We start from the raw sequence: 25166 nt of genomic DNA, 5'->3' as shown, positions 1-25166 counted from the left end.
ATATTCTTCATGCACAAAGTAATTTTGTTGTGGGCTTTATTCTGGGATTTTGATTGATATGCCCTCTCTATTTAATAAACTTTAGATTATATCTGAATTTATAATTTTAAAATTATATTTCTCTGATTTGCTCTTTGTTACTCTCTCCATTAAAAAATATAAGATATTTTTTAAAGAGTTGGATGTTAAAAAATGTAAAACATTTTTAATCTTTTAAGGTGTGATCATTGCTTTTTTTTAAAAGTGACTCTATTGATAATAACTTTATATTTATTGTAGAGTGTTTAATAAGAGTAAATATAAAAAGATAGGTTAGTTTGAAAGTAGGTAATTACTTTATTGAGGGTGAGATTTGATTAAAAATGTCTTATATTTTGTAATGAAGGAAGTAAAATTTAAGAAGGCATTCCACATAATGACCATTTTATAAAATTTGTATTTTAATAATTGAACTAGAAATTCAGTTAATTGAACTAGAACTGGACAAAAGTCAAATTTGTTTCAGATAGAAATTTGAGATTTTTCATTAACTGTTAAGTAATTTATCAATATCATCATCCATATATAATTACGAAATTAATTGAAAACCACGCTATTAATAAACCATATACTCATCTCCTTATAATGCACGAGGCCCCCGTTTTTCTTAATCAGATACAAGGCACATATCCAATTTTTTAGTTATTTTAACTAATCAAGTAATTGCTTTTATTTGATTGTTATAATTTAAGAGATTCATTTAGAGTGTTTAACTTTTTAAATTAATTATTTATTATGGTTGTTTGATACTCGAAGGATATTCATTGTTGCAAATAATGCTAATCCATTTTTTTAAAAGAAATAGTTTGCTTGATATGTTACGTGGGGTTTAAGTTTCAAACTTGTTTAAAGTAAGTAATCAGTTTTGAGGGGGAAAAAACAAAGTAAATTAAAAGGAATAATATGATGCTTTAGCAACTTCATTTTTTTAAAAAAAAAAAGCCATTAACTATGATAATTTGTCCCCTTCATTGCATTGCGGGTGGACATTTAAATTTTTAAAAAATAACAATAACAATTGAAAAACACACAGTGACGTAGAACATAGCATCTGAAAATATTATTTAATCAATAAAAATAATTTATAATAATAAATATTAACAATTCAAGGCGTATTTATTTGGAACGTGAAGTTTTAACGTGTTTACTTAAAAGTAAATACTTTTTTTATTAAAAATTATAAAATATTTTTAATTAAATCACTTCTTTAAATAAAGTAGTTACTATTTTTAAATTAATTTTATTTTTTTATATTTATATTTATTAAAATTTTATAATAAATATAAAATTATTTATTAATAAAAATACTTTTAAAAAATAATAATTATATTTTAAAAAATTAAAAATATTTTATATTTTTTAATAAAAAAAGATGTGTAAATTGATTGTAAAATATTGGTTGAATTTGAGATACCAGGGCCCAGTCTCATCTTTTTGTCTGTCACTTGCAGGGCATTTGGCATCCATCCATCTTTAAAGCCTCGCAATGAACCAGGCCAATGTATGGCGTGCTTGATATCCATTGCACTCAAATCCCGCATGCTTTTTATAAAAACGCGGGGAATGGATTTTCAAGTATCAGGAATCCGTAAATTTAATAAAATTTATCTTTTTAAGAAAAAGAAAAAAGATTTTTATGTTTTATGAAAATAATAAAATTATAAATTTATGGTTGGTTTGTGAATAATATCTATGATAAACAAGGTTAAGGAATTAAATCTAACTGTGAACGTGAGTATTTTGTTAATAGACAATATATAATTATCTTTGTAAGAGTCCTTTGTGTTGGAAATTGTGCTTTGAAGTCAATTATTATATTATTTACGTTATTATTTAATGAATTTTTTTTTGGTTAGCATATCAATTATATGTTCACCATGATAACTAAATATTTGGACAAATTATAGTGATTGTCCTAAATATCCATGATCAGTCATCTATAAGATACCATAGATGAAACAAGACTAGTATGACTTTAATTAATTATAGAGATATAAATCAAAGCCATAGACGCTTCAAAAAGTATAAGATGCTAGACCGACCCGCTTTGAGAAAGTTGTGCGGTACAAGTCATAAGTTTATTTCATATGTAACTATATTATTAAGCCCTTTGACCTAAGATCATCATGGATTCCTACATGATGATCACTAAACTTTGACCTAATCAAAAGTTACCTTTGATTGGGTGATTATAAAGGCTATGATTAAGTTTAGTAATATTCATGCAGAGAAATATGAGTAGTTAAGATGAAATTTGTCCCCCACATTAAGTGAGAGATATTATTGGGCTTCTTGATGAGTAAGACTGAGAAAACGTATGACTATACTATAATGGAAAGGGTTTTTTTCATTGTTATAGTCAGTCCACTTAAAAATTGAGAAAGTAATGGTCAGGTAAAAGAGAATGACAATTTCATGTCTCACGCTTGATTGAAATATCGCGTGACAAAAGAGATGTGACATGGTTGCATGATAGGTTATATTGGATCATCAATCCCTATGTGAATTGGGTAGTTGTAATGTCTTGCTAGAGGTTATTTGTGACTTGTGGGCTAATAGTAGAATTAGCCTACTATCAATTTTATATGAGTCTACATGGTCGCATACAAGAACAGCCTAACTCGAGCTATAATGTCCAAGTTCATTGAATCTAAAATATGTCTAGATTCAATGAATGTAATATAGGGTAAATGAATTATATATATATATATATATATTTTAATATTTATTTGATAAATACATATATATATATATATATATGAAATATAAAATTCAAAATATAATTACACATATATTTGAAATATATATATATATATATGTATATATATATTCGTATATATATAATATAATATGTATATGTAATATATATTATATTATATTGTGTTAGTTTTAAATTTAATTTTATATGATAGATTAAATTTAATAACTAATATGATATAAGATAATATCACATCAGTTCTATAATTTGAATTTACAAGACAAATTCAAATTAGATATGATATCATGAATTAAATTTATGAGATAAATTTAATTAAATTTTTATGGACTTTTTAAGTGAAAGATGAAAACCCTAATCCATATATATAAATAGGGAAGTGCTTCATGAAGAGTGAATTAGAAAAGTTATGACGGCAAAAATAAATAAATAAATAAATAAACACTTTGAGAGTCATGAAACACTCTATAAAAAGAAAAACTAACTTTCAAAGAAGAACGGACGCTATGAGTGCTAACATGCTATTCAAGTTAGAGAGTTGTTCATGTGGATATCGGTAAGGGAGCAAATCTACGTTATCAACTTCTGAGATCCAAACTCTTGAAAAGAGCACCCGCCAAGTTTGAAGAATTAAAAGATAACTCTTCTATTTACTTTGACTTAAATAAGTTCATTCGGTCTATATAAAGATAGGAGCTTTAAAATTTTAATTTTCTATTACACCTTCCTATCCAACACTTTGAATGTGGAGGCATACCTTACTCTTGAAGAGTTCCCAAAACCTAAATCATCCAAACTTTTGTTGATTAAAAAAAAAAATCTATGGTAAACCAGGATAATGAGTAACTAGGTACGTCATTTGTCTCAAATTATAACACATTTTTTAAGGAGATTTGACATTTGAAACACTTTGAGAAAAATAAGATTTTATTAATGATATTTTTTTAACATTACCTTTCTCATAATTTTTCTCTCTTTGATATTCTTTGATAAAAAAGAATATTAAATGAGAGGTATTTTATAAAATTTATATTTTGTTTTGAAAAAATAATGTTGTATGGTATAATTAATGAGTTTTATTGATTTGTGTAATTTTATTTAAAAATATGTTATAAAATGAGACCAAGGGAGCATTTTTTTCTTCTCAAGAGAAATAATAACTAAATTCCTATTGAGAGAGGTACTCCGTATTTAGTGTTCTATTACATCTCAAATAGAATTATTGCCAAATAGAAAAATACCTATGAGTAATTAAAAAAAAGAAAGAGTAATTAATTTTTTTTAAAGAATAGATGTATCCTCCTTAAATTTGAAATCAATTTAAATATGTGGATAATAAAAATTAAAAGTGAGAAACAAAATTACACATGGAGCATAGAGATGTTGAAAGGAAAAAAAAATCGAATTAATGAACTTCCATAACCTTTTATCTTAGTATGCTTTTGTTAGAGTTGATAATAAGGGTTGGTCCTGAAGGGTTAGGCTTAAAGGCCCTATTTAAACAAGGGTTTGAGCTTTCAAAATTATTTTTTTTAAAATAACTAGGGGGCCTTGCTCTGATAAACTCTGTGAAAAAAGGTTCGGACTCGGCCGACCTTTCAAGTTCTAATAAGCCTAGTTATCTTATACACGCACATACATATATTTGATTAATAATGATACAATTTCGTTAATATTTATTATAGGTGATGATGAAGAAGTTGCAGAGATAATTAATATTAAATTTCCACCTTCATTTTTAACAAGTAAATCTATATTTAAGAGATTTAGTATTTTATTTTTAGATGATGATGGAGAAGATTTAGATTTACATTGATAAGATTTTAATATCGATCTTAAATTTAAAATTTTAAATTTTTGTCAAATTTTATGTTAAATTTTATGTGAGACTTTGATTCGTTTCACGTTAAATTTTTAAACATTTTATTTAAATTAAAATATTAATTTTTTTAAAAAGAACTTAAAAGTTTAAATTTAAATTTTTTAAATAAAGGTCGAAACTTTAAAATTAAATTTAATTTTAAATTATCAAGTTTTAAGACCTAGATTTTAAAGTCCAACTTATAAATATTACATCCTAAAGAGTCAGACACGGATTCTCAGCTTGAGCTTTGGTTGACATGGGCATGTTTCACAAGCTTGACATGAATTTCAAATGATTTTTTTTTTTTTTTTTTGCATTATGTTGGGGGCTAGGGACTAAGCTCTCAGCTTTGGGCGCTGACAATTATCTTCATTGCATGCCCAACCATTCTTATAATCCCACGTGGCAACTATATAAAAATATTCCAAAATGATTCCCTAAAGCGACGGCTCACATCACCGGATCCTGACGGTGCTGCAACACCCAACCCTAGCCCCCAGCCCACCTCCAACCCCACTACGCTCAGATTCGCGACTGTTAAGAAAAGCCGCCAGTGTTTATCCACTCTCCCTCTCTCTATATTCTCTGAAAATAAAGCAACCCCTTTTTCTCTCTAGTCCCGACTGCGACAAAATAAGCGTCAGCTTCACGTACAAGTACGCACAGAAGAGAAAATTCGCCGTCCCTTCGGCGAAATTTCTCACATATTCCCCTCCATCCATCGTTTTGCATCTTTGCCTTTTCTCTCTTTCCTACTTTTTTATCCCTTTCGTTTTCCGCTTCGGATTTTCCTTCTCTCCCTTTTATTATTTATTTCGACGATCCGAACGGGTAAAATCGTCTGCTCTGTTACCCTTTTGGCTGCTGAGAAGACGAAGGAAAAGTCCAATACTTGAGATTTTCTTTGTTTTTTGTTTTCCGAATAGTTGAGAGTTCGAGTCAAACTGAATTCTTGGGGGGCTTACGTGACTCGGGAAGGTACTTGTTTTCTGCTGCCGCCGGTGCTCTTTCCTTTCACTTTCTCAGCACGCAAACAGGAAAGTAACTGGCTGGAGGTGTTTCGACGGAGAAATGCAAACCAGATATTTGGAGAGATCGGGTAGTATGGCCAGAGAAAAGCGAGGCCTGGATTCGACTTCGGCTGAGGAAGATCAGCCTGATAGGAAGCGGCCTGCTTTAGCCAGGTGATTTGCTTTCTTCAATTGTTTTTCACTTTTGAAGTTCCGTCTCGCTAGGTTGTGCATGGTGAACATTTCGCTGGTTCTATCCGATTTCTTGTGTTTTATGTTCTTTTTATAAATCATACTGCCGTAGTATACTTTATTGGCTAATGTGATTATCTAACTGTCTAGTCAAGCTCTTTGCTTTCATGCTTATAATAGCGTGTAAAGTGTGTTGAGTGGCTGTCGGCAGAGTATTATAGAGGTTTCAATCGAAACACTTCAGAGAGAGAGAGAGAGACCAATAATGATGATGGGGAGGCCATTGAATCAAAGAAAGAATGTGAAAAACCAAAACAGAAAGTGTAATCGATCTCCTTTGAAGTGTGTGACGCATTTTATACCACCATTCTATGTAATGTTCTATGTTTTATGTTCCTTTTAGACACACAGCCCCTTGTGATGGTAGAGCACTGGATCTAATTGGCTAAGCTAACTTGTAATATTAAGCACTTAAGCTGTTCATTTGTTAATGTTTAAATTCATGTTTTGAATTTGTTAATGAATGCATTTATTTTACATTTATAAATTATATGCAGTGTAATTGTTGAAGCTCTCAAAGTGGACAGTCTGCAGAAACTTTGCTCATCACTGGAGCCAATTCTACGGAGAGTTGTAAGATAATTAAGTTCATTGTGGTATTGATCCTGAATATGAAAATCTGATGGGATGATTTTATGTTTAATTCGTTTCATTACATGACTTATAGTAATCACTTGCATCTATTACTTACCCAATATGTTCTGAAAATAGTCTTGCTGAAATTCACAAACAACTAAAGAAGGTCTTATACCCCTTATAGATAGGAGGCCTTAAAGAGATGGAAAATGGAAAGGCATATTTTTCTTGGGTTGAGTTCTCTTTTCCAAACCCTCTTGAACTGAAATGGGGAGGGACAGAAACTTTTGCTTCTCCTGCTCTTAATTGGGATGAAAGTAAAATTAGACTTGCATGACATTATACTTATTTGCTTCAATCAGATTTTTTATTATCATTGTCAAGTTTCCCTAATTTTATTTATGTCTTTGATGTCGTAAAAAACAATGCATTGGAAATCCTTTGTAAATCATGTGTACGTTTGCCACTTAGCATGCATGATATTTGGCCTTGGGCATATCTCTTTTCTTACTCTTGCTTGCTATTCAACAGGTTAGTGAAGAAGTGGAGCGTGCTTTAGCAAAATTAGGTCCTGCCAAGCTTTCTGGGAGGTATTTTGTAGTTCCATACTCTTTTATATGGCAACAAATTGGTCAGATACATTTTCTTAACATGTGACTTTTATTTTGGTTGCTTACTGCTTTGCATTCCCCCTAAAGACATATGCCACATGAATCTGACGATATCTTGAAGTTATTCCATACCATCATTGTTTGAATCTTTACTTTCATGGCATAATTCTGCCATCACAATAACTTGTATTAATAGAAATTAAAGTTTGACATATGGTTGAAGTCTAACTTATTGACTATATGTTGTGCTTTGAATGCAAAATTGAATGTTCCATCTGTATCTATGATGTTCTGCTAATGATCAAAGTATAAATAATGCAGGACATCTCCTAAACGCATAGAAGGTCCTGATGGCAGAATTTTACAGTTGCACTTTAAGACCAGGCTATCCCTTCCCCTGTTTACTGGAGGGAAAGTGGAGGGGGAACAAGGTGCTTCCATTCACATTGTTTTAATTGACGGAAACACAGGCCATGTCATCACATCTGGCCCAGAGTCTTCAGTGAGGCTGGATGTTATTGTGCTTGAAGGGGATTTCAACAATGAGGATGATGATAATTGGAGTGAAGAAGAATTTGAGAGCCATGTCGTCAAGGAGAGGGAAGGAAAAAGGCCTCTCCTAACTGGAGATTTGCAAGTTACTCTGAAAGAGGGTGTAGGAACACTGGGTGAGCTTACATTTACTGACAATTCTAGCTGGATAAGGAGTAGGAAATTCAGGCTGGGGCTTAGAGTTGCCTCAGGTTGCTGTGAGGGGATTCGTATTCGTGAAGCCAAAACAGAAGCCTTCACTGTTAAAGATCACCGTGGAGAATGTAAGTTCTTAACGTTGTGCTCATTTCCCCCCATTTTTCTAGCATGGTCACTAACTAAACTTATATTACATTATAGTATACAAGAAACACTATCCACCTGCCTTGAATGATGAGGTCTGGAGACTGGAGAAGATTGGAAAGGATGGGTCTTTTCACAAGAGGCTAAATAAAGCAGGAATAGTCACTGTTGAAGACTTCCTTCGGCTTGTGGTCAGAGACCCTCAGAGGTTGCGAAATGTAAGCATGCTGACTCTTGTAACCTTTTTGGGTTTTAAATATCAACTGTTCTAAGGTGGGGATTTCTATTGAAGGATTAAATTTCATTGTGTGCTTGCGCTTATGATTTGATATAATTCCTTCTGTCAAGATTTTTCATGTCCATTATATCTTTTATGTAGATTCTTGGGAGTGGCATGTCTAACAAAATGTGGGATGTTCTTGTTGAGCATGCAAAGACTTGTGTTCTTAGTGGAAAGCTTTATGTATACTATCCGGAAGATGCAAGGAATGTTGGCGTTGTTTTCAACAACATATATGAGTTCAGTGGCTTAATTACTAATGAACAGTATTATTCAGCTGATTATCTCTCTGAAAGTCAAAAGGTCAGGAGGCCTGCAGAGTTAATCTTGAATTTATGTTTGTATATGTTATTTTTATTGATGGACTAAATTCTCTTCTATAATGCAAAAGAAATGTAAACTTTTGTATTCGAATTTCTCTTTCAAAATTTATGGAAGGAAAGGTGAAAATGCCCATGGTCCCTGTTCTTGACTGCATGTAGGTTTTTGTTGACACATTGGTGAAGAAGGCATATGATAATTGGATGCATGTTGTAGAGTACGATGGAGAGTCTCTGATAAATTACAATCAGAATAAGACTTTGGGTAATTCTCAACCCCAGCTTCCGATGGGTTCACATGATTATTCAAACTCACTTGATCAGCAGATCTCCATCCCAAGTTTGCCTGTTGCAGTGCCTGCGGGGCAGCCTCCCATGGATTCAGGGGTAGCAATTGGAGGTATATATTTCCAAGCAAAGCAACATTATAATAAACTCACAGCAAAAGGCATAGTCTTTTGCACTCTTTTTTTATGAACATTATTTCTGAACTTCTTGTCCTTCTTCCCCTGCACTTCTCTGTGCGTGTTTGTGTGGGTGGGTGAGCACACATGCACGCATATGCTTGTGTGTGTGTCTTTTGAGCCCGTACGGATTCTACCCTTACTTTTTCATCAAAATGTCTTTTTCACCCTTTTAAAAAGAAAAAATCGAAGTGAGCTAATGAGTATGAACTGATAATTTTTTGTTGGCCACTTTTGAGTGTCTCCAGGTTATCATGACGCATCAGCCGCCAGATTTTCAATGCAAGCACAACATGCTAATCTTAATTCTTCAATTCAGTTTGATGGTACTGACATGACACTACAAAACCAGTTGATGAGCTCTTCAGACCAACCTCAACTTTCAAGGAATGAAGATGGGCTGACTCTTGGTCCGCCTCAGTCAGGTGCACCAGGATTTCAGAATGTCAGCATGTCAAATCCTTCTTATAGAGGCTTCGAAGACTTATTCCATGAGGAGGAGATCCGTATTAGAAGCCATGAAATGCTAGAAAATGAAGATATGCAGCATCTACTCCGTATTTTTAACATGGGAGGTCATGCTCATACTTCCTTTAATGCTCCTGAATATGGGTACCCCGGTACATCTGCTTATGTGCCTACTTCCCCCGTGACCTATGATGATGATCGAAACCGCTCCTCCGGAAAAGCTGTTGTGGGCTGGCTCAAGCTCAAGGCAGCTTTGAGATGGGGTATTTTTATTCGGAAGAAGGCTGCTGAAAGACGGGCTCAACTTGTTGAGTTGGATGATTCATAGAACACGACCTGGAAGGCACAGCTAAATGATCTGAACAGGTTATATAGCAGCCTCGAAAGCTCCTCTTGCCTGGTATTTGGAATTGCTGGGGTGCTGTAGTTCTATAGCATGAAGCGAGGGCAATAATCCGGGATTGAAATTGAATCATGGGGTGCAGGATCTTAGCTAAAGAGTTTCCATGATGCCTTAATTCTTGAACCAGTTGCTGAGACATCTGCCTGTACAGGAGTATCACCCTGCAAAAACTCTCTTTTAGCTGTTTTATCCGTAATGTTTTCCCCTCCACATTAAAGCCTGCAACTTCTTTCAAGGACTCGGAAAATGTTTGCAGCTGCTGGAAACTGACAAGTTCACTGTGGAGTTACGGAAACTCAGGTCTTTTTCTTTACGTTTGAAGTATCTACGGCCATAAATGTTGGACTGAATGGCCTTGACCTATGGAATTTTGTGCTATTAGGTTAGGGGGTGATATTCAATTATGTGTTTTATCATGTAGTTTGCCTTGTAACTCAATAATCACAAATTGATCATCAGTAGTTAAGTTGCTAAAATTGAATTGATTCGTGTAGAGATAGTATCTGTTAGATGCCTGCTTTGTATGGAAGTCGCGTCCTAAACATTAGACTGTTATGTGCTCCGATGGTCTCTCGAATGAATTTTTAGCTGGGCATGTGAGAAGCCCCTTCTTACCTTTCAGCTTGACCATCCGTTTTCTCGTTGTGGCCTACATTATCCTGTGTGTTTTGATAAAATGAAATGACAATTCAACATTTCAATTAGAGGATGCAAAAGAAAAATATCGATACATCAATACATGAGTTGTCAATATATTTAATGAAATTATAGGAAGTTAGTTTTGGTGTTTTATTTGAAAGTTACGATTGGTGCAATTTATTTCTCAAATTTATAATGCAAAATAGTAAGTTTAATTATTGGAAAAAATATGTGTGGATCTTGTGGAGCAAATTTACTTACAGATGAATTTTATAAAATTTAAAAAATTACAGCTAAAGAACTTGAATGTAATTTTGAATTAGGGTGAAAAATCAATAGTACCTCTATTAAAATATATTATATTAATTAAATAATTTATAATCACTTCATTAGTAATTTATAATTAAAACAATTACATATAGATCTCATGAAGTTAATTTATTTACAAATAAGTTACAAAATTCAAAAAACTACAATTAGATTTCTTGGGACCTAAATGTAATGTGAAATTAGGATAAAAAGACAGTAATTTCTCTATTAAATATGGATATATTATATTAGTTAAATAATTTACATCTATTTCATTAATAATTTACAATTTTAATTTTAATTTTTTACAATTGTAATTTCATATATCGAATAATTAAAATGATTAATTTAACTATTGAATATGTAAATTATAGTTGTAAAAAATTAAAATTATAGTTATAAATTACTAATAAAATAATTATAAATAATTAATATTAAACTTTATTAATAACATATAATTGTTTAATTATTGGATATGTGAAGTTATAGTGTAAAAAAATTAAAATTATAATCATAAATTATTGATGAAGTAATTATAAATTAATTATTTGATTGATGTAATATAATAAAAATATTATTATTTTTACATCCTAATTTCAAATTATACCTTGAACTTGGTTATAATTTTTAAATTTCGAGAGACTTGTTGATAAATAAGTCTATTACATGAGCTTTATATGTAATTTTTTTTATAACTATCACATCAACTTTTTATAATTATAACTTTATATATCTAATAATTAAATTAATCATGCATTACAAGTCTAATAGTAATTATATACAACTATTTTATCAATAATTTATAATTATAACTTCACATATTTAATATTAAATCAATCATGTCATACTAACAAATTTTAACATTAATTATTTACAATTACTCCATCAACAATTTATAATTGTAATTTCAACATTTTATAACTTTAACTTCACATAGTTAATAATTAAAAACACTTGATTAATTTAACTAATACATATGTAAAATTACATTTATAAAAAGTTAATATGATAATTATAACTAACTGATAAAATAATTGTAAATTATTTAATTGATATAATATACTTTAATAGATATATTATTACATTTGCACTCCAATTTTAAATTATACTTAGATCTCAAGAAATCTTGATATAATTTTTAAATTTTGTAAAACTTATTTATAAATAAATCTATTTCATGGGACCTATACACAGTTTTTTCTTAAATGATAAAATGTTTCATATTGAATATCTATGACCCCTTTTTCCTGAACCAATCAACTTAATTCTGGTTTAAAAAAAAATCCATTTAATTACATCATAATTGGATATTACAATAAATAAGCGATGTAACACTGGATATAACCATGATAGATAGGTGCAAGTGTTGATGGGAAAATGGAAGATATCCCTTTTCTACATATTTTCTCATTCAACCAAAGATCATACAAATTAAAATAAATGGGCAATTATTCTGCATCTGAGGCTTCATCTTCATCCTCATCCAGGATGTAAACCAAGGCACGTTTTCTTGCAGCAAATACACAAGCCACGCCTCTTGATGCTGTTAGCAAGGCAAAGTAAAAGCTTAATATATACAAATGCATAGATAATAATTTGATTTCATTGAACAATACAGAATTTATATGCTTCTGTGCGCGCGCGATAATTGATATTGTTTATTAATGTGGAATATTATTCCTGAGGTAACACCAAACAATGCTTTTAAACACTTCTTTTAATTTTATTTTTTATGCAGGGGTAAGTTATTCTAACTTAAATTAAAAATAAAAGCAACAAATTTTGAAACTCTTCCAAATTCTCATGATTAAAACATGGGGAAAAAAAAAATCCACATCCGGGTTTTTTTGGTGGACTAACAAGCAGAATCTTGCATCCAAGGAATTACATAATGTGATTGACAGGGATAAAAAGAATGAGACTACTTACCGCTAACTGCCAAGGGAGCTATTACAGAATGAGGAATGGCGCGAGCTTTCTCATCCTCAACATGTAGGTGCGCAGCAGAGTCCTAGATACAAATGATTTCAAGCATTGTTGAAAGAATTATTAAGTATAAATATGTTTACCGATGTTCAAAGACCCCAAGTATATTATTTTCACTGTTTTGATTCCTTAAGTTGAAAACTATAAACCCCATCGGATAGAATTAAAGGATGGAAATGGCAAGACTTGCCTTGAGTTCTTTTAACCTCCAGACATCTGTGTGAGCAGATCTTGATATAGAAACAAATGGCAAATCGCTTGCTTGTAGAATCATCATACAACCATCTCCGGTGCTTTCTGACGTAGTTGGAGCTTGGTTTAGTAACAAGACGATTTGAGTATCCTATTTCAAACAGCAAAATCAAACTACGACTTGAACCAAAGTAGAATTCAATACTGCTATTAGAAAGGTTTTATATCCACTATTTAGGCCTTTACCTTGTACAAAGACAGATCCACGCATTGATAGTCACTAGGAACGCATAACAACATAGCTTCCAAAGAATTATAGCCCTTCTTCAAACATTCCAAGTCATGCATAAACCCCCGCACTATGCATATGCAATTCTCAATATCCGTGAAAGACTCGTCAGGTACTTTGAAAGATATGTAATCAATAAACTGATGTTGACAAGTTTGATGTGACAAAGAAGTTTTGGAGAAATCCTACAGAAAGAAGCGACAGATGTAACTTATGAAGTAGGAAAATAAATTGGCATGAAATCATAGGAAAATATGATGACCTAGAAAAGGCCTCATATGAATTAGACTAAAAAATTGTTGGAGATTCTATCATGAACAAGTACCTCAAAATACGATACTGAAGCAGGAATTCTAATGGATAGAGATGCTTCTGGCAAAGATGAGAGGGGAAAGAGTGGTAATAAATCCTCACAGAGTATTTTTCCTGAAATTGTAGTAAAAGGCATTTGGAGAGCCTCCTTAAAGCTGGAAGACATTAGATTCACAATTAGACTCAGATACAATAGAATAACTAGAACAATGCCCACAGCTAAAGAATGGGCCAGTGCTCTGTTAATCTCATCAGTATCTTGATCATTACCATTGGTGAGGGCAATGGAAAGAGGAATAAAATACCTTAATTCCCAGCCACCTGAGGGTAACTTAAATGGTAAGAGTGGGTAAGAATATGGATAGCAGCCCGGCCGCAAACTCCCCTAATGTAAATGAAAAATAACCAGAAAGAAAAAAAAAAAAGAAAAGAAATAAAGAAAATAATACCTTAATTCCATCTGTTGAAATTCTTTAGCCAAAGTTCTCTTTAGATATTCAGAGTCTGCGAATCCCCCAAATTGAACTAATTCTCTGATTCTTTCCAACGTCTCCCTGTAGAAATTGGTAAAAGCAAATCAACATCAGACATCCATATTCCAATAAGAATGTTTCATAACCCTAGATTTCCATGCATATTATATTTAAGAATAAAGAAGCTATCCACTTTCAATCATTGGAAATCTTGCTAGCAGAAATTTGAAATTAAATTCTCATACGAGACAATAGTTAAAACTTTCTTAATGCTGGTATGCCATAAAAACCTGGCCTAATTTTCTGGAAAATATAAATATCAAGAGCGAGATGCCAATAGCATAAAAAATTCTGTTATAATTATACAAGCTAAAGATGAGCCACTGCTTGAATAAAGCAAAGATGCAATGCGATTGGTAGCAGAAAATGGTGATAGTTTGGGATCAAACACTGAATACGACTTGGGAAGGAGAAAAAAACTTACAAATCAACTTCAACATCACCATCCGTTTCTGATATCTCCAGCAGTTGTTTAACTGGATCTTGGTCATACAAAAATTTCAGGAATATTACAACAAGTTCACTGCCAAATCGAAAAGTAACATCAGAAAAATGACAAAAATAGCACCTTTACAATCGGAACATTAAGAGATTGTAAAACAAACCTGTTATATGGTAGAAGCTGGTCACTAGGTTCTGACATGAGTAACTTTATACATTTTAAGAGCCAGTTGAAAAAGTTTGAAAACTGGTACAAGAAAAATTATAAATGAATCGTGAATAAAATGTACAAACTAAAGTAGGCAGAATGGGCTTTCGGAAAAAAATAAAAAAAATGTTAACATGCATACCAAATTGATTTTGTTCAGACACATCAAATCGTAACACGTTCTGCTTTAATCATTTCAATAGAAGCCAAATTCAAAGTTTCTCATCCATTCTATCCTCTTCATACATGAGGAAAATAGACCTCAAACATTAATATATATACATATATATATATAATGCTTTTTCATGGTTTATTGCGGAAGGGATTTATCCACCTAGAAAATATCGTTTCTCCTAACTAATAGAAGTTTTAAGCGTAATAGACTTCCTTCCATCAAATACCTGTAGGCTTATACAAAGGAACTGATACTTAATGCATGTGGTCATAACACTCACTCAAGAAGCATTGGATTGAATACATGAGATGCCAAAATGTCAAACTCCAATCAATGTTTCAAAGACACGTAAAAATGGAGCAACAAACATGATTCATCAATATTCAGAAGCCATGAATAGTACGGCTCCTCTTGGGCCTTGTGCAACCTTTCTTATTCTTTCAATCTTTCTCTACATGTTTCATAGGACCCCATGCAACTTTGTTTTAATTCCTTTGATTTTTCCCCCGCATATTTCAACAGGGGTTTAAATGTTAAAAATATGAGTAGAATCTTTGAGAAGCTAAGTTATTTACATCATGAGGAAAAGATATGTAGTTTAACATGGAAAACTGATAAAATTGGGGAGCGCTAGACTAGTAAGTCAACAATGGTGTGTGTTTAGGATCTGTTGTATTGATTTCATTGTTGAAGTTTGCTTGCTCATAAAGAATTACAGATGGAGGATTTACAGATAATAATGGAATTATTATATTTAAGGCAATGCTATGCTCAAACAGTTGAATCATAAAAAGAATTCATTGTAACCACACCCAAAAAAAAAAAAATAGTTAATAGCTATTGAAAAAATTTAAGACAAACCAAAATGTTAAAAGAAATAGAGAATACATTAGTAAGATTGAAGCTAAAGTTCAAGAGATAACTTAAATTTATAGATTTAAAAATGGCAAACCTGCTGCACAACAGATGAAAGAATCCTCATAAATCGTTCAACTTGCACAAGTAGCATACCAGCCTTTTCTGTTGCATTATTAAGAAGTGACTCATCCAAGCCAATGCCGTAGTAGCGTGCACGCCATCTTGAAAGCCCTCTTAGTTCTCCCATCCTGAATGCAATAACTTCTGTAGCAGGCTGAAATATGTATTGCTTCACTTAGTTTTCATTGACAATACAATAGTTTGCAGAGCTTGTATTTAGAATTCAAGTTATTTAGAACAAAAGTTGCAGCATATTTTCAAAGGATATGGCATGTGGCAGCAGTTAAAGAGATAAAACTAGTTTAGTCTGTAGCATTCATGCAATTTTTTTTTTTTTTTTTTTGCCCCCAAAACAAATGACTTTGGTAAAGTGGAGCCGAAGAATATGGAGAATACAATGAATCCTCCTAAAGCTGAAGTCAGAGAAAGAATGAGGGAAAAAAAATACAGAAGATGAGCGCATAATCATAAGAATGCTCCTTAATCTCTCTACATACCTGACATAAAAAATTCTCTTAAAGAAGCTAACCACATGTAAACGATAAGTCCAATGGGGCAAAGAAAACAACCATATCCCCTAATATAGAGATTTAAGGGGTAAAATGTCACATGGACCTTTGGAAGAGCCATGCTTTAGAAGCTGACTTGTGAGATTGAAGAGCTCAAGACAGAAAGATTACGGTGTATCCATGTATGGTGAAATTTGGGAGAAGAAAAACTTATAGATCCTTATATATTGTCAAATTAACCAATTAAAACATGAAGTGTATGATTTTTTTAATAATAAAATGGAAAGTATAAAGTTCTTGCAAACAATAGTATCATTATCATTCTTCAATTAAATCATAAATGTCATTTATTTTATTGGAGAACATAATAACAATGATATAATCTAATTCGTTTAAGAGTTAGGGATTGAGATTTGAAAGTACTAATTTTTTAGTTAATTAAGGTTAAAAAATATATTCCCTCTGGTTCTAAATGAAGGAGCTAGTTGAGAGGTTTGATTTGATTCTAAATATATAACTTCAATCTCCTTTGTCTCCCATATTTGTTATTTTCCCCTAAACTACCTCAATGAATTGCACCCATTATATAAGGGTAGAGTCCAATGTAAATGATATAAAGGAGGAGGAGTAATTTAGGGAAACTAACACGACATTTCTCACAAATATCTGACTTAACAAATTTCACTAATCTGCATGAATTAGTTATCTAATTCCTACATTCAGGACCAAAGGGAGTAACATTTTCTAATTGAGTGCATTTCAGTCATATTTTTACCACTATTTTTATTCCCCCATATATTCCATCTAACCAAATATAAAATAAAATGGCATTCTGATCCCTTTATATATCATGTCAAATGTGATTCTGGGTCTCAAAATTCTTTTCCATTCTCATTTTCATTCTTATAAAAATCATTGCAACGTACCAAAAAGACACCATAGTGTTAACCAATTCCCGTTATTAATACTTAGTAATTTACTCTACAGTCTGCTCGTGTGAGAATGTGTGCGTGTGTGTGTGTTCAGGTCTACATATAATGTTAGAAAAACTGTGGCCAAGCCTTACAAAGGTCAAGAAAACCATACAAATAAATTTTACAAGAGATCATAATATCTACTTTCTAAAACAAGAGATTGTTAATGAACATCACTCACATTCATACAAAAAGAATTTGGACACAATGAACAATTTCATGTTGGTTCTATTGACGTCAAACATAATAGCATGGGCTTTAAATCACTTATTTGTAGCTTGTAAGTTTATAAATTCTAATTCTACTTGTAAACAAAAAGGGGATCTCATGGACTTTGAGAATTATATTCCGATTTACTAATTACCAATTGTAAAGGTTTTGTATCTCTTCAAACCAAAACTGCAGAATTTAGCAATATAGCCGAACATCAATTTAGGAATTGTGATACAGAGCAATTCTAAAGGATAGAACAAAAGGCGAGGGATTGTAACAACTTCCAGATGGCTTAGCAGCAGCCATTAGAATAGTTGGTTAGGATTCCTCTAGACTATACAGAGGAGGCCATTTGATCTGTAACAGCATCAAAGTAAAAATAGAGTATTAATGGGATCCTTTTTTGCACCAAACTATTTACAGCATAAGCATTTTGATAAAATATGCTCTCAAGCATTAACGCATTCAGTAGATGTCACTACACAAGGCACATGAAAAAGAACATGCACCTGAAGATGGTCCAAGACAATACGCTGAAGTTCTTTTCCTGCACCAGAGAGAACCTTTGAAACACGCTTAACACCCTGAAGAGCAATAAACGTACTGACTAAAAACTACAACCACAAACTAATATTGAAGAAACAAATATATATATATATATATAAGGCTATCTGTGTACCACTTCACCAAGGGAGTTAACAAGAAATTGATGAACAGCTGAACTGGTCCTTGCACCACCCAAAAGGCTCAGAAACTCCTCTTGAGGGGTGGAATCAAATCCTATTCATGAATGATGGAAACAAATGAATTTATGAGCTTTGCACAAACGATTTCCTTATACTTTAAATCAGTTACCGTGATCTATAATCAGGGATGACAAAGAATTAAACTTCTCCCGAAAAGTGTGCATGGCATCAGACCACTGCTTACGCATAACAGATATTGAAGTCCGTACAACCTCAGTCAAATCCTCAATGTTAGAAGCTTGTTGAGCTACCTGATGGAGCTCATTTTTCCTACATGTATAGAACATGGAGAGAGTCAAAGTCATGCATACAGAGGCAGAAGAGTTCTATTAAGTAAGCATGCATGATCACTTTCATCTTCATGAATACAGAGTAAAAGCTTATATAATTAACAAAGAAAAATAAATGAGACATAAATAGAAAGATTTTATAGTTTTGACATTACACAATTTATTTTCTATCAACTTACTAGTAGAACATCCTGCTTTTCATAGAAAGATTACCTGTTCCAAAATATAGCAGTATTTAATGCTAAACAGTGTAGGCCATGAACCTCTCCATCCTTATGAATTCGCCTCGAGTCATTATCAACTTCAACAAGGACCCCTGAGCACATGACTACCAAACGGCAAAGATCTTTTGATAAAGAGACCTGGAGACATGTAACAACATCAGCTTCCACCTGTAAGTTGCTAAACTATATGTTTAGTCCAGTTATTCTGTTAATTTTATTCTTTATTTACCAATATGTTCCATAGTGGGCGCATCCCACTTTCACCCCATTGTCCTCTTACGGGTTTTCCTTTTTTTTTCTGTAGGGTGGGAGGAATGGAAGGGTTAGCAAGAGCAATACAGCCTATAATTTGCCATTTTAACCCCAAACCTATAAATTGGTTAAAACATCAAAGCGGTTTATTGAAACATTAAACTTAGAATCTTTTCCATTCCCCTCTCCCATTTGATCTACCATTTAAAACTAGCATACATAGTGTAAAGGTAGACTAGGTAGCAGAAACATTAGATCCAATAGGCAGAGGAACTGGGATTTCGAACGATCAAAATGCTTTGTCTCCTTTGCACCGTCATCATCTTACTCCAATGGTTATTATTAAACAATCTGTTTCTCCTATTCACTGAGTGGACCATACTTATTCACATGTTAAAGAATCATAGTACTTAATCACAAGAACCAAACTACATTTTGTTCTTTCCTGCTTTTGTCCCCTGCTTGGGTGAGTGTAAAAAATTTACTGATAAAAAAGAAGAGTTTACCTTGTGTATAGAAGCATTTAAAAGTTGGTACGTTGCTTCTACACCCGTACAGGAAGTAGGAAAAGCAAGGCTGTGTATGTTCTGAAACACCAACATCAAAATTAATCCAAAAGGGAAAAAAAGAAGTTAAATGCACAGTCGAGTGAAAAGGGAACTAAGCAGCACATAAGATACAAGATGATGGACATAAAGAATAAAGAAAAAGAATAGACCAACTTGATAGCTTCCATGATTTCTTTTTCTGCTGTAGTTGGATGGAGCATACAATATTTATCCAAAAATATATTGTCTTGTAAAAGTTGTCTGAGTACTATCAAGAATTTGAATGATATTATAAACTTGGCATGCTATATATATAAAGGGAAAGAAGCTCATTGATCAAAAAGGGGAAAGAAGCTCACATGCACATGCTAGACAAACAAATACACTGTTTATCTTATGACACTAAAGGCTAAATTTTATTGATTTCCCAAGTAAAAGAACAGTCCACATCAGCTAGATCAATCCATTCTACACTCAAAAGCCTGCACTCAAGGCAGCATGAATCTTTTCATATAAAATAAGGGAATAATACAGAGGTAAGTTCAGACTTCCAAGTTTCACATCCACAAATAGGTCCAATGTCATTACTACTCTGAATACTAACAGCCAATGATTTATTTAAGAAATCAGGCATTAATTCAAGAGAGTTTGCACTTATTGCGCTTAGCCCAGCTATGTGAAACCCCCCTACAAACTATCCTAAGTTAATTATTATGAGGGTCCGAAATGTTATCAGCTGTTGGTTCATGTTAATTGAATAAAAGAATATTAAATAGTTGGCTAATAGTTTTCCACTGTTAGTCCTGTCAGTTTCTGGTAGTCAGAATATAGCTTGCAGAAGTACCTTACATTACTCCTATATGATATATAGGAGTAAAGTATGTATTCTGGTTTTAGTTGAATGGTGTACTTTATGTTTGTCTCTGGTGTGACATACACCATTACATCTTGAGCATTCATCAAATATTGAAGATAAGTTTTTAATAGTAAATAAACAGAAACAAAAGTACCAATGATTAGAATTCCTACTCCTTGAACTTCTTACCATGCCTCCGATGCCAAGAGGCATAATAATAAAAACAAATGCCAGGGCAAGCAATGACTTACAACTTTTCCAATCGGGAAGATGCCAAATATAGTAAAACAAATATTTCCATCTTGATCTCCACTGCATAGGATATTGAAACGTCGATGAGAAGAATTTGACAGCTCCTGAAATGAATCTTCACCATCCTCCATGAAGCCACTATCTCCAGATACCAATCCAGGCATCCGAGGAACTCTGGGAGCAGGAGGGAAGAAACGAGGGGTTCTATCTTCATACTTTGCTACGGGACCACTGTCATTCTGAAAGACAATTTAAGGCAGGGAACATTTAAAAAAAAAAAAAAAAACTCACACCAAGAGAGAGATAGAGAGAGAAATAACAAGCACAACATAGATACAAAAAACACTGCTGGGCGCACTCGGATACAGTCTCTGTTCAAGTTCCAGATACAAAATTGCCTCAATAGGTATGTTTGGACAAATTTTATTAGTCAAAGAAAACATGAGAGACAATAAACAAGGAAAATGTAATTTGTTTTTTATGGCATAAAAATATATCCTTTACACAAATTTCACATGTGCTTCAAATCCGTTAATTCCAATTTAATCATGCCAGCATATAAACGTAAAGCAAAGTCACAGACTAATCAGATTCAGATAACAATACCTGTGAAACGTTAAAGATAATAGTTTATTAGCAGAGCTTCTTTCTTTTTTCCTCATCTCAAATATATTAACCAGCATATGTTCATTTTGAATTCAAAGCAAGCAAAAGTCAGGCCAATGGATGAGAAAATAAATTCCACAAATCCAAAGCATTACCACATGGCTGTTGCATGATACTAATAGTCCATAAATATGTGCACACATAGAAACGTTCTTGTTCTAGTGGACACAAAATACCAATCAAAATCAATAAGGCACAAACCAGTCATTAGATAGGAAGAAGCATACTGTAATTAGGTGACTGTCTTCCTCCCAGTTCAGACATACGATGGCAGCGCAATGAGATTTTAAGCTTCTTAACAACTTCCCATTCTGCCTCAGAAATATCATCTCTCAGTTAAAGCACCATAGGAATTACTAAAATAAGACCAAAAACTCCAAAGCTACACATAGTCAAAAGCATCACTGCAAAAAGAACAGATCCTACTCTATCAGCAAAAGAAAAAGAAAAAAGAAAAGAAAAAAGATCGACCAAAAAGCAAGCATTATGAAATTGATCTTTGGACTTTTACTGGTTTTTCCTCTTCGGAATGAAAACTATAGTATTGGTTACCTGTTAGACTAATCATTTTTCATATATCTCACAATCACTGTCAAAGTACAGAGAAATAAGAGACTCAACCACGTGCCTTTCTAGAACAAAGAAATAAGAAACAAAATCCTTTTTTTTTGGGATAGTATATGAATTAGTTTATTTACTCTGATATATTTCAAAACAAAAACAGCCATTCGACAAACTCTTTCAAACCTCCAGACATGCCTTTTTTTTTTTTTTTAATATCTGGGAAATCCATAAGACAAAACCTTCATAACACAGCCTTAGCTGCTTAAGCAAGCTAATGAGGAACAAATTGGTAAGGAAAAAATCAAATCCGAAAAAACAAAAACTGCTACCCACTTCAACATCATGCAGCGACACTGTTCCATCTTCAAGACCAACAGCAATTGCTTTACCATCCGGACGCCAACACAAGGATGTTATGCACCTTCCTACAGAAAGAAAGGCACTAATCTATCATACAAGCTAGAAGTTGTAGCAACAGTTGATATCCAACAAAGATAACAAATTCCAAATACTCTCTCCGTCCCAACTATAAGACACTTTTAGGCAAAATCTCGCATACCAATAAACCTCATTAAATACACCTAACAACGTTATCTTTCCAAAACAAAAATATAAACTTCTCGAAATACCCATCATTTAATACATTGAAAAGAGAAAAGATGGAAATTAATTATAGAGAGAAAAAGGATAATATTAAAATTGGTGCATTTAATGAAACCTTAATTTATCCAAAGTGTCTTATATTTTGAGACGGAAAAACTTTTGACTTTCAAAAGTACCTTATAATTTGGGACAGAGGGAGTAGAAAATTAGAGCAACACAGAACCAAGTTTTTGATGTTCTAGGCAATTTTATACAGTTTGCAATTCATTGGAAACATCACGGTTATAGATGCAAATTACGCCCTAATAAATTAATTCTAAGGGGCAGAATATTTAAGGAACACCTTAGAAACTTAACACTCTGGTCTTCGACATCAATTTTATATCCTAGGTAAATAACATGCTAGAACCAAATTGTTGTAAATTGTGATAGTATACTAACCCAAAAATCAATAAGTCGATAAACCCATTTCATTACTAGACATGTTAGGAAATACTATAGTTGAATCAAAAAGATGAAGTTTGAAAAGGACCCCGGTCACCTTGTGCTATGGTCCATAACCTCTGCCAATTAAAACGATGTAGCAAGATCTTTGAGTCCTCTGTAACCATGGCCAGTAGGTCCTTCTCAGGATTCCACTCTGCAATTTTTATCTATGAGCCAAATATAAAACATCAGAAAAATGCAGGAAGAGAATCAGGCTAACATGTTGGGAAGATCAAAAGAAAACCTGGGAAGCAACAGGCTTGTCGAATTGTAGCTGAAAAGGAAGCAGCCGAGACGACTCATCGGTTTCCATATCGACCACTGAGCTTCAGGGAATATAAAAAGCTCTGAATAAAAAGATTTTGAAATGGTAGACATTAAAAGCAATAACTAAAGTCATTACCTGGAAACGGAAGTGGAGATGGACAATTGCTGGACAGCGGGAGGGCTTAGTAGGAGGGCTGAGGTGGGCAAACAACGATGCGTGGCGGGATTTTGCCGATTTCAATTTGCTGGTACCGAGAAAAGAATTGTAATTTCAAAGAACTAAGGCCCTGTTTGGTTTGCTGGAATTTGGTTTTGAGAAAACAAGGAAGAGGAAAGAGAGAACTCAATAAGTGTCAGAGAAAACCGACGCACAGATGACCACGGTGGAAGGTGTCCAACAGCGAGCCTCAACAAGTGACGGCGTCTGACTGTGAGCTCCACCCAGTGACGGAGTCCGACGGCCACCTCTGCCGAGTGTGGAGCTTGTTAGTAGATTACTCCCTTTTTAATATACATGAAAAAAAAAAAATTATTTTACACAGTATAAAAAATTAATTATAATAATTATGTTTAAAAATAAAAAATTAAACTAAAATATTCTATATTAATCAATATAAATATGAATTAATTATTTTTTATTAATATAAATTATGAGAGATAATTTAAAAAATATGTAATAAATATTTATTGAAATATGTAATTTTATTATATAAAAAAAAAGTAAAAAATGATAATTTTTTTTATAGATAGAAACGGAGGAAATACTTGCCAACCAAAATTAATTATCAAAAGTCATAATTGCTATTTTAATTATACTTTTTTAAAATCTATTCAAAAATTATGTAATTTTTTTATAGACAATAATTTTAAGTGTATAATTGATTTGAATTAATATGTATATAGGCTGCTGAATCTTTTTTTTTTAAAAAAAAACATGATTTTAGGTTAACAATTGATGATGATTATGACATATAGTAATAAAAATATTTTGATATATTTTTGCAAAATTGTCGTTGAAATAAAATAATTTTATAACCTTAAATTAAATTACCAAAAGAATTATTATATTAATATTTATGTTGTTAAATTATATTTAAGATTTGAAGAAAAGAAATTTTATTTTTCACATTATATTTAGATAAAAAGAAAAGTTTACATCCCTAGCACAGTTCCTCGTGTGGCATCTTATAATTTGCGTTCATTTCTTTCAGTTAAATTAAATCAGAAAAAATTGAGAAAAGAGAAGTAAAAATTCATTAGATTAATTTATAATGGTCAAAAGCAATTTATATTAAGTATTGAGTAAACATATAGTAAATTAAATAATAATGGCTTCAAAGTATCTTTAATTATGATTTTATTTAGAACAAAATGAAAATTATTTTTTAATTACATATGACAGGTTGAGTTCATCTAAAAATTTATTAAAGAAATTAATTAATGAAAATTACCAACTAATTATTTTCAAATATAAAAATAATTAGAGTCGCTCAAATAATTAAAGGTCCTTAGATATAAGGGAGTAATTTCACACCCCTTTCAAATTATTCTAAATCCCTTAAAAGTTAAAACCTATCAGTAATTGTTATTAAAAAAAAACTATCAGTAATTCTTCAAATTCAATAGAACTAGTTGGAATTAATTTACTTGCTTGAAACCTATACATAATTTCCCCATAACAAGACTTATATACTTAACTTTATACACTTAATATACTTATATTTAATCAAATCATAACATGTGGATCTTAATATATTGGTTTAATCAATAACAAGAATTTATTGTAGAATAAATAATTTATAAAAAATTCACATATT

General features: G+C 32.2%; 2 protein-coding genes across 8 annotated transcripts; one reads left to right on the top strand and one right to left on the bottom strand.

The window, feature by feature from the left end:
- Positions 1-5154: 5154 nt before the first annotated feature.
- Positions 5155-10458, top strand: LOC129306050 (calmodulin-binding protein 60 B-like). The gene is made up of 8 exons (XM_054946366.1): positions 5155-5803; positions 6379-6454; positions 6989-7047; positions 7390-7883; positions 7960-8120; positions 8282-8485; positions 8665-8902; positions 9215-10458. Exons 1-8 carry the CDS (start codon positions 5691-5693, stop codon positions 9760-9762), a joined length of 1893 nt encoding a protein of 630 aa, XP_054802341.1. The 5' UTR covers positions 5155-5690; the 3' UTR covers positions 9763-10458.
- Positions 10459-12056: 1598 nt separating this feature from the next.
- LOC129306386 (anaphase-promoting complex subunit 4) lies at positions 12057-23809 on the bottom strand. 7 transcript variants are annotated; one of them, XM_054946972.1, is made up of 21 exons: positions 23486-23809; positions 23327-23408; positions 23138-23249; positions 22327-22418; positions 21657-21740; positions 20763-21002; positions 19614-19694; positions 18845-18993; positions 18451-18611; positions 18275-18375; positions 18105-18179; positions 15874-16053; positions 14703-14785; positions 14522-14620; positions 14014-14118; positions 13835-13885; positions 13578-13719; positions 13210-13437; positions 12962-13114; positions 12715-12796; positions 12057-12328 (listed from the first exon to the last, which is right to left on the bottom strand). In XM_054946972.1, exons 2-21 carry the CDS (start codon positions 23393-23395, stop codon positions 12234-12236), a joined length of 2382 nt encoding a protein of 793 aa, XP_054802947.1. In that variant the 5' UTR covers positions 23396-23408; positions 23486-23809; the 3' UTR covers positions 12057-12233. The 7 variants fall into 7 exon arrangements, with proteins under 7 accessions (XP_054802947.1, XP_054802946.1, XP_054802949.1 ...); XM_054946971.1 differs by having other exon boundaries at positions 23327-23403; XM_054946974.1 differs by having other exon boundaries at positions 23138-23236; positions 23327-23403.
- Between the last annotated feature and the right edge of the window lie 1357 nt (positions 23810-25166).

Source organism: Prosopis cineraria, unplaced genomic scaffold, assembly GCF_029017545.1.
Source record: "Prosopis cineraria cultivar Desert tree isolate PC_DT_omini unplaced genomic scaffold, ASM2901754v1 PC3, whole genome shotgun sequence".
Taxonomy (NCBI): domain Eukaryota; kingdom Viridiplantae; phylum Streptophyta; class Magnoliopsida; order Fabales; family Fabaceae; genus Prosopis; species Prosopis cineraria.
Note: the sequence above shows the minus strand (reverse complement) of the source record. Positions and strands in the feature narration are given on the sequence as shown.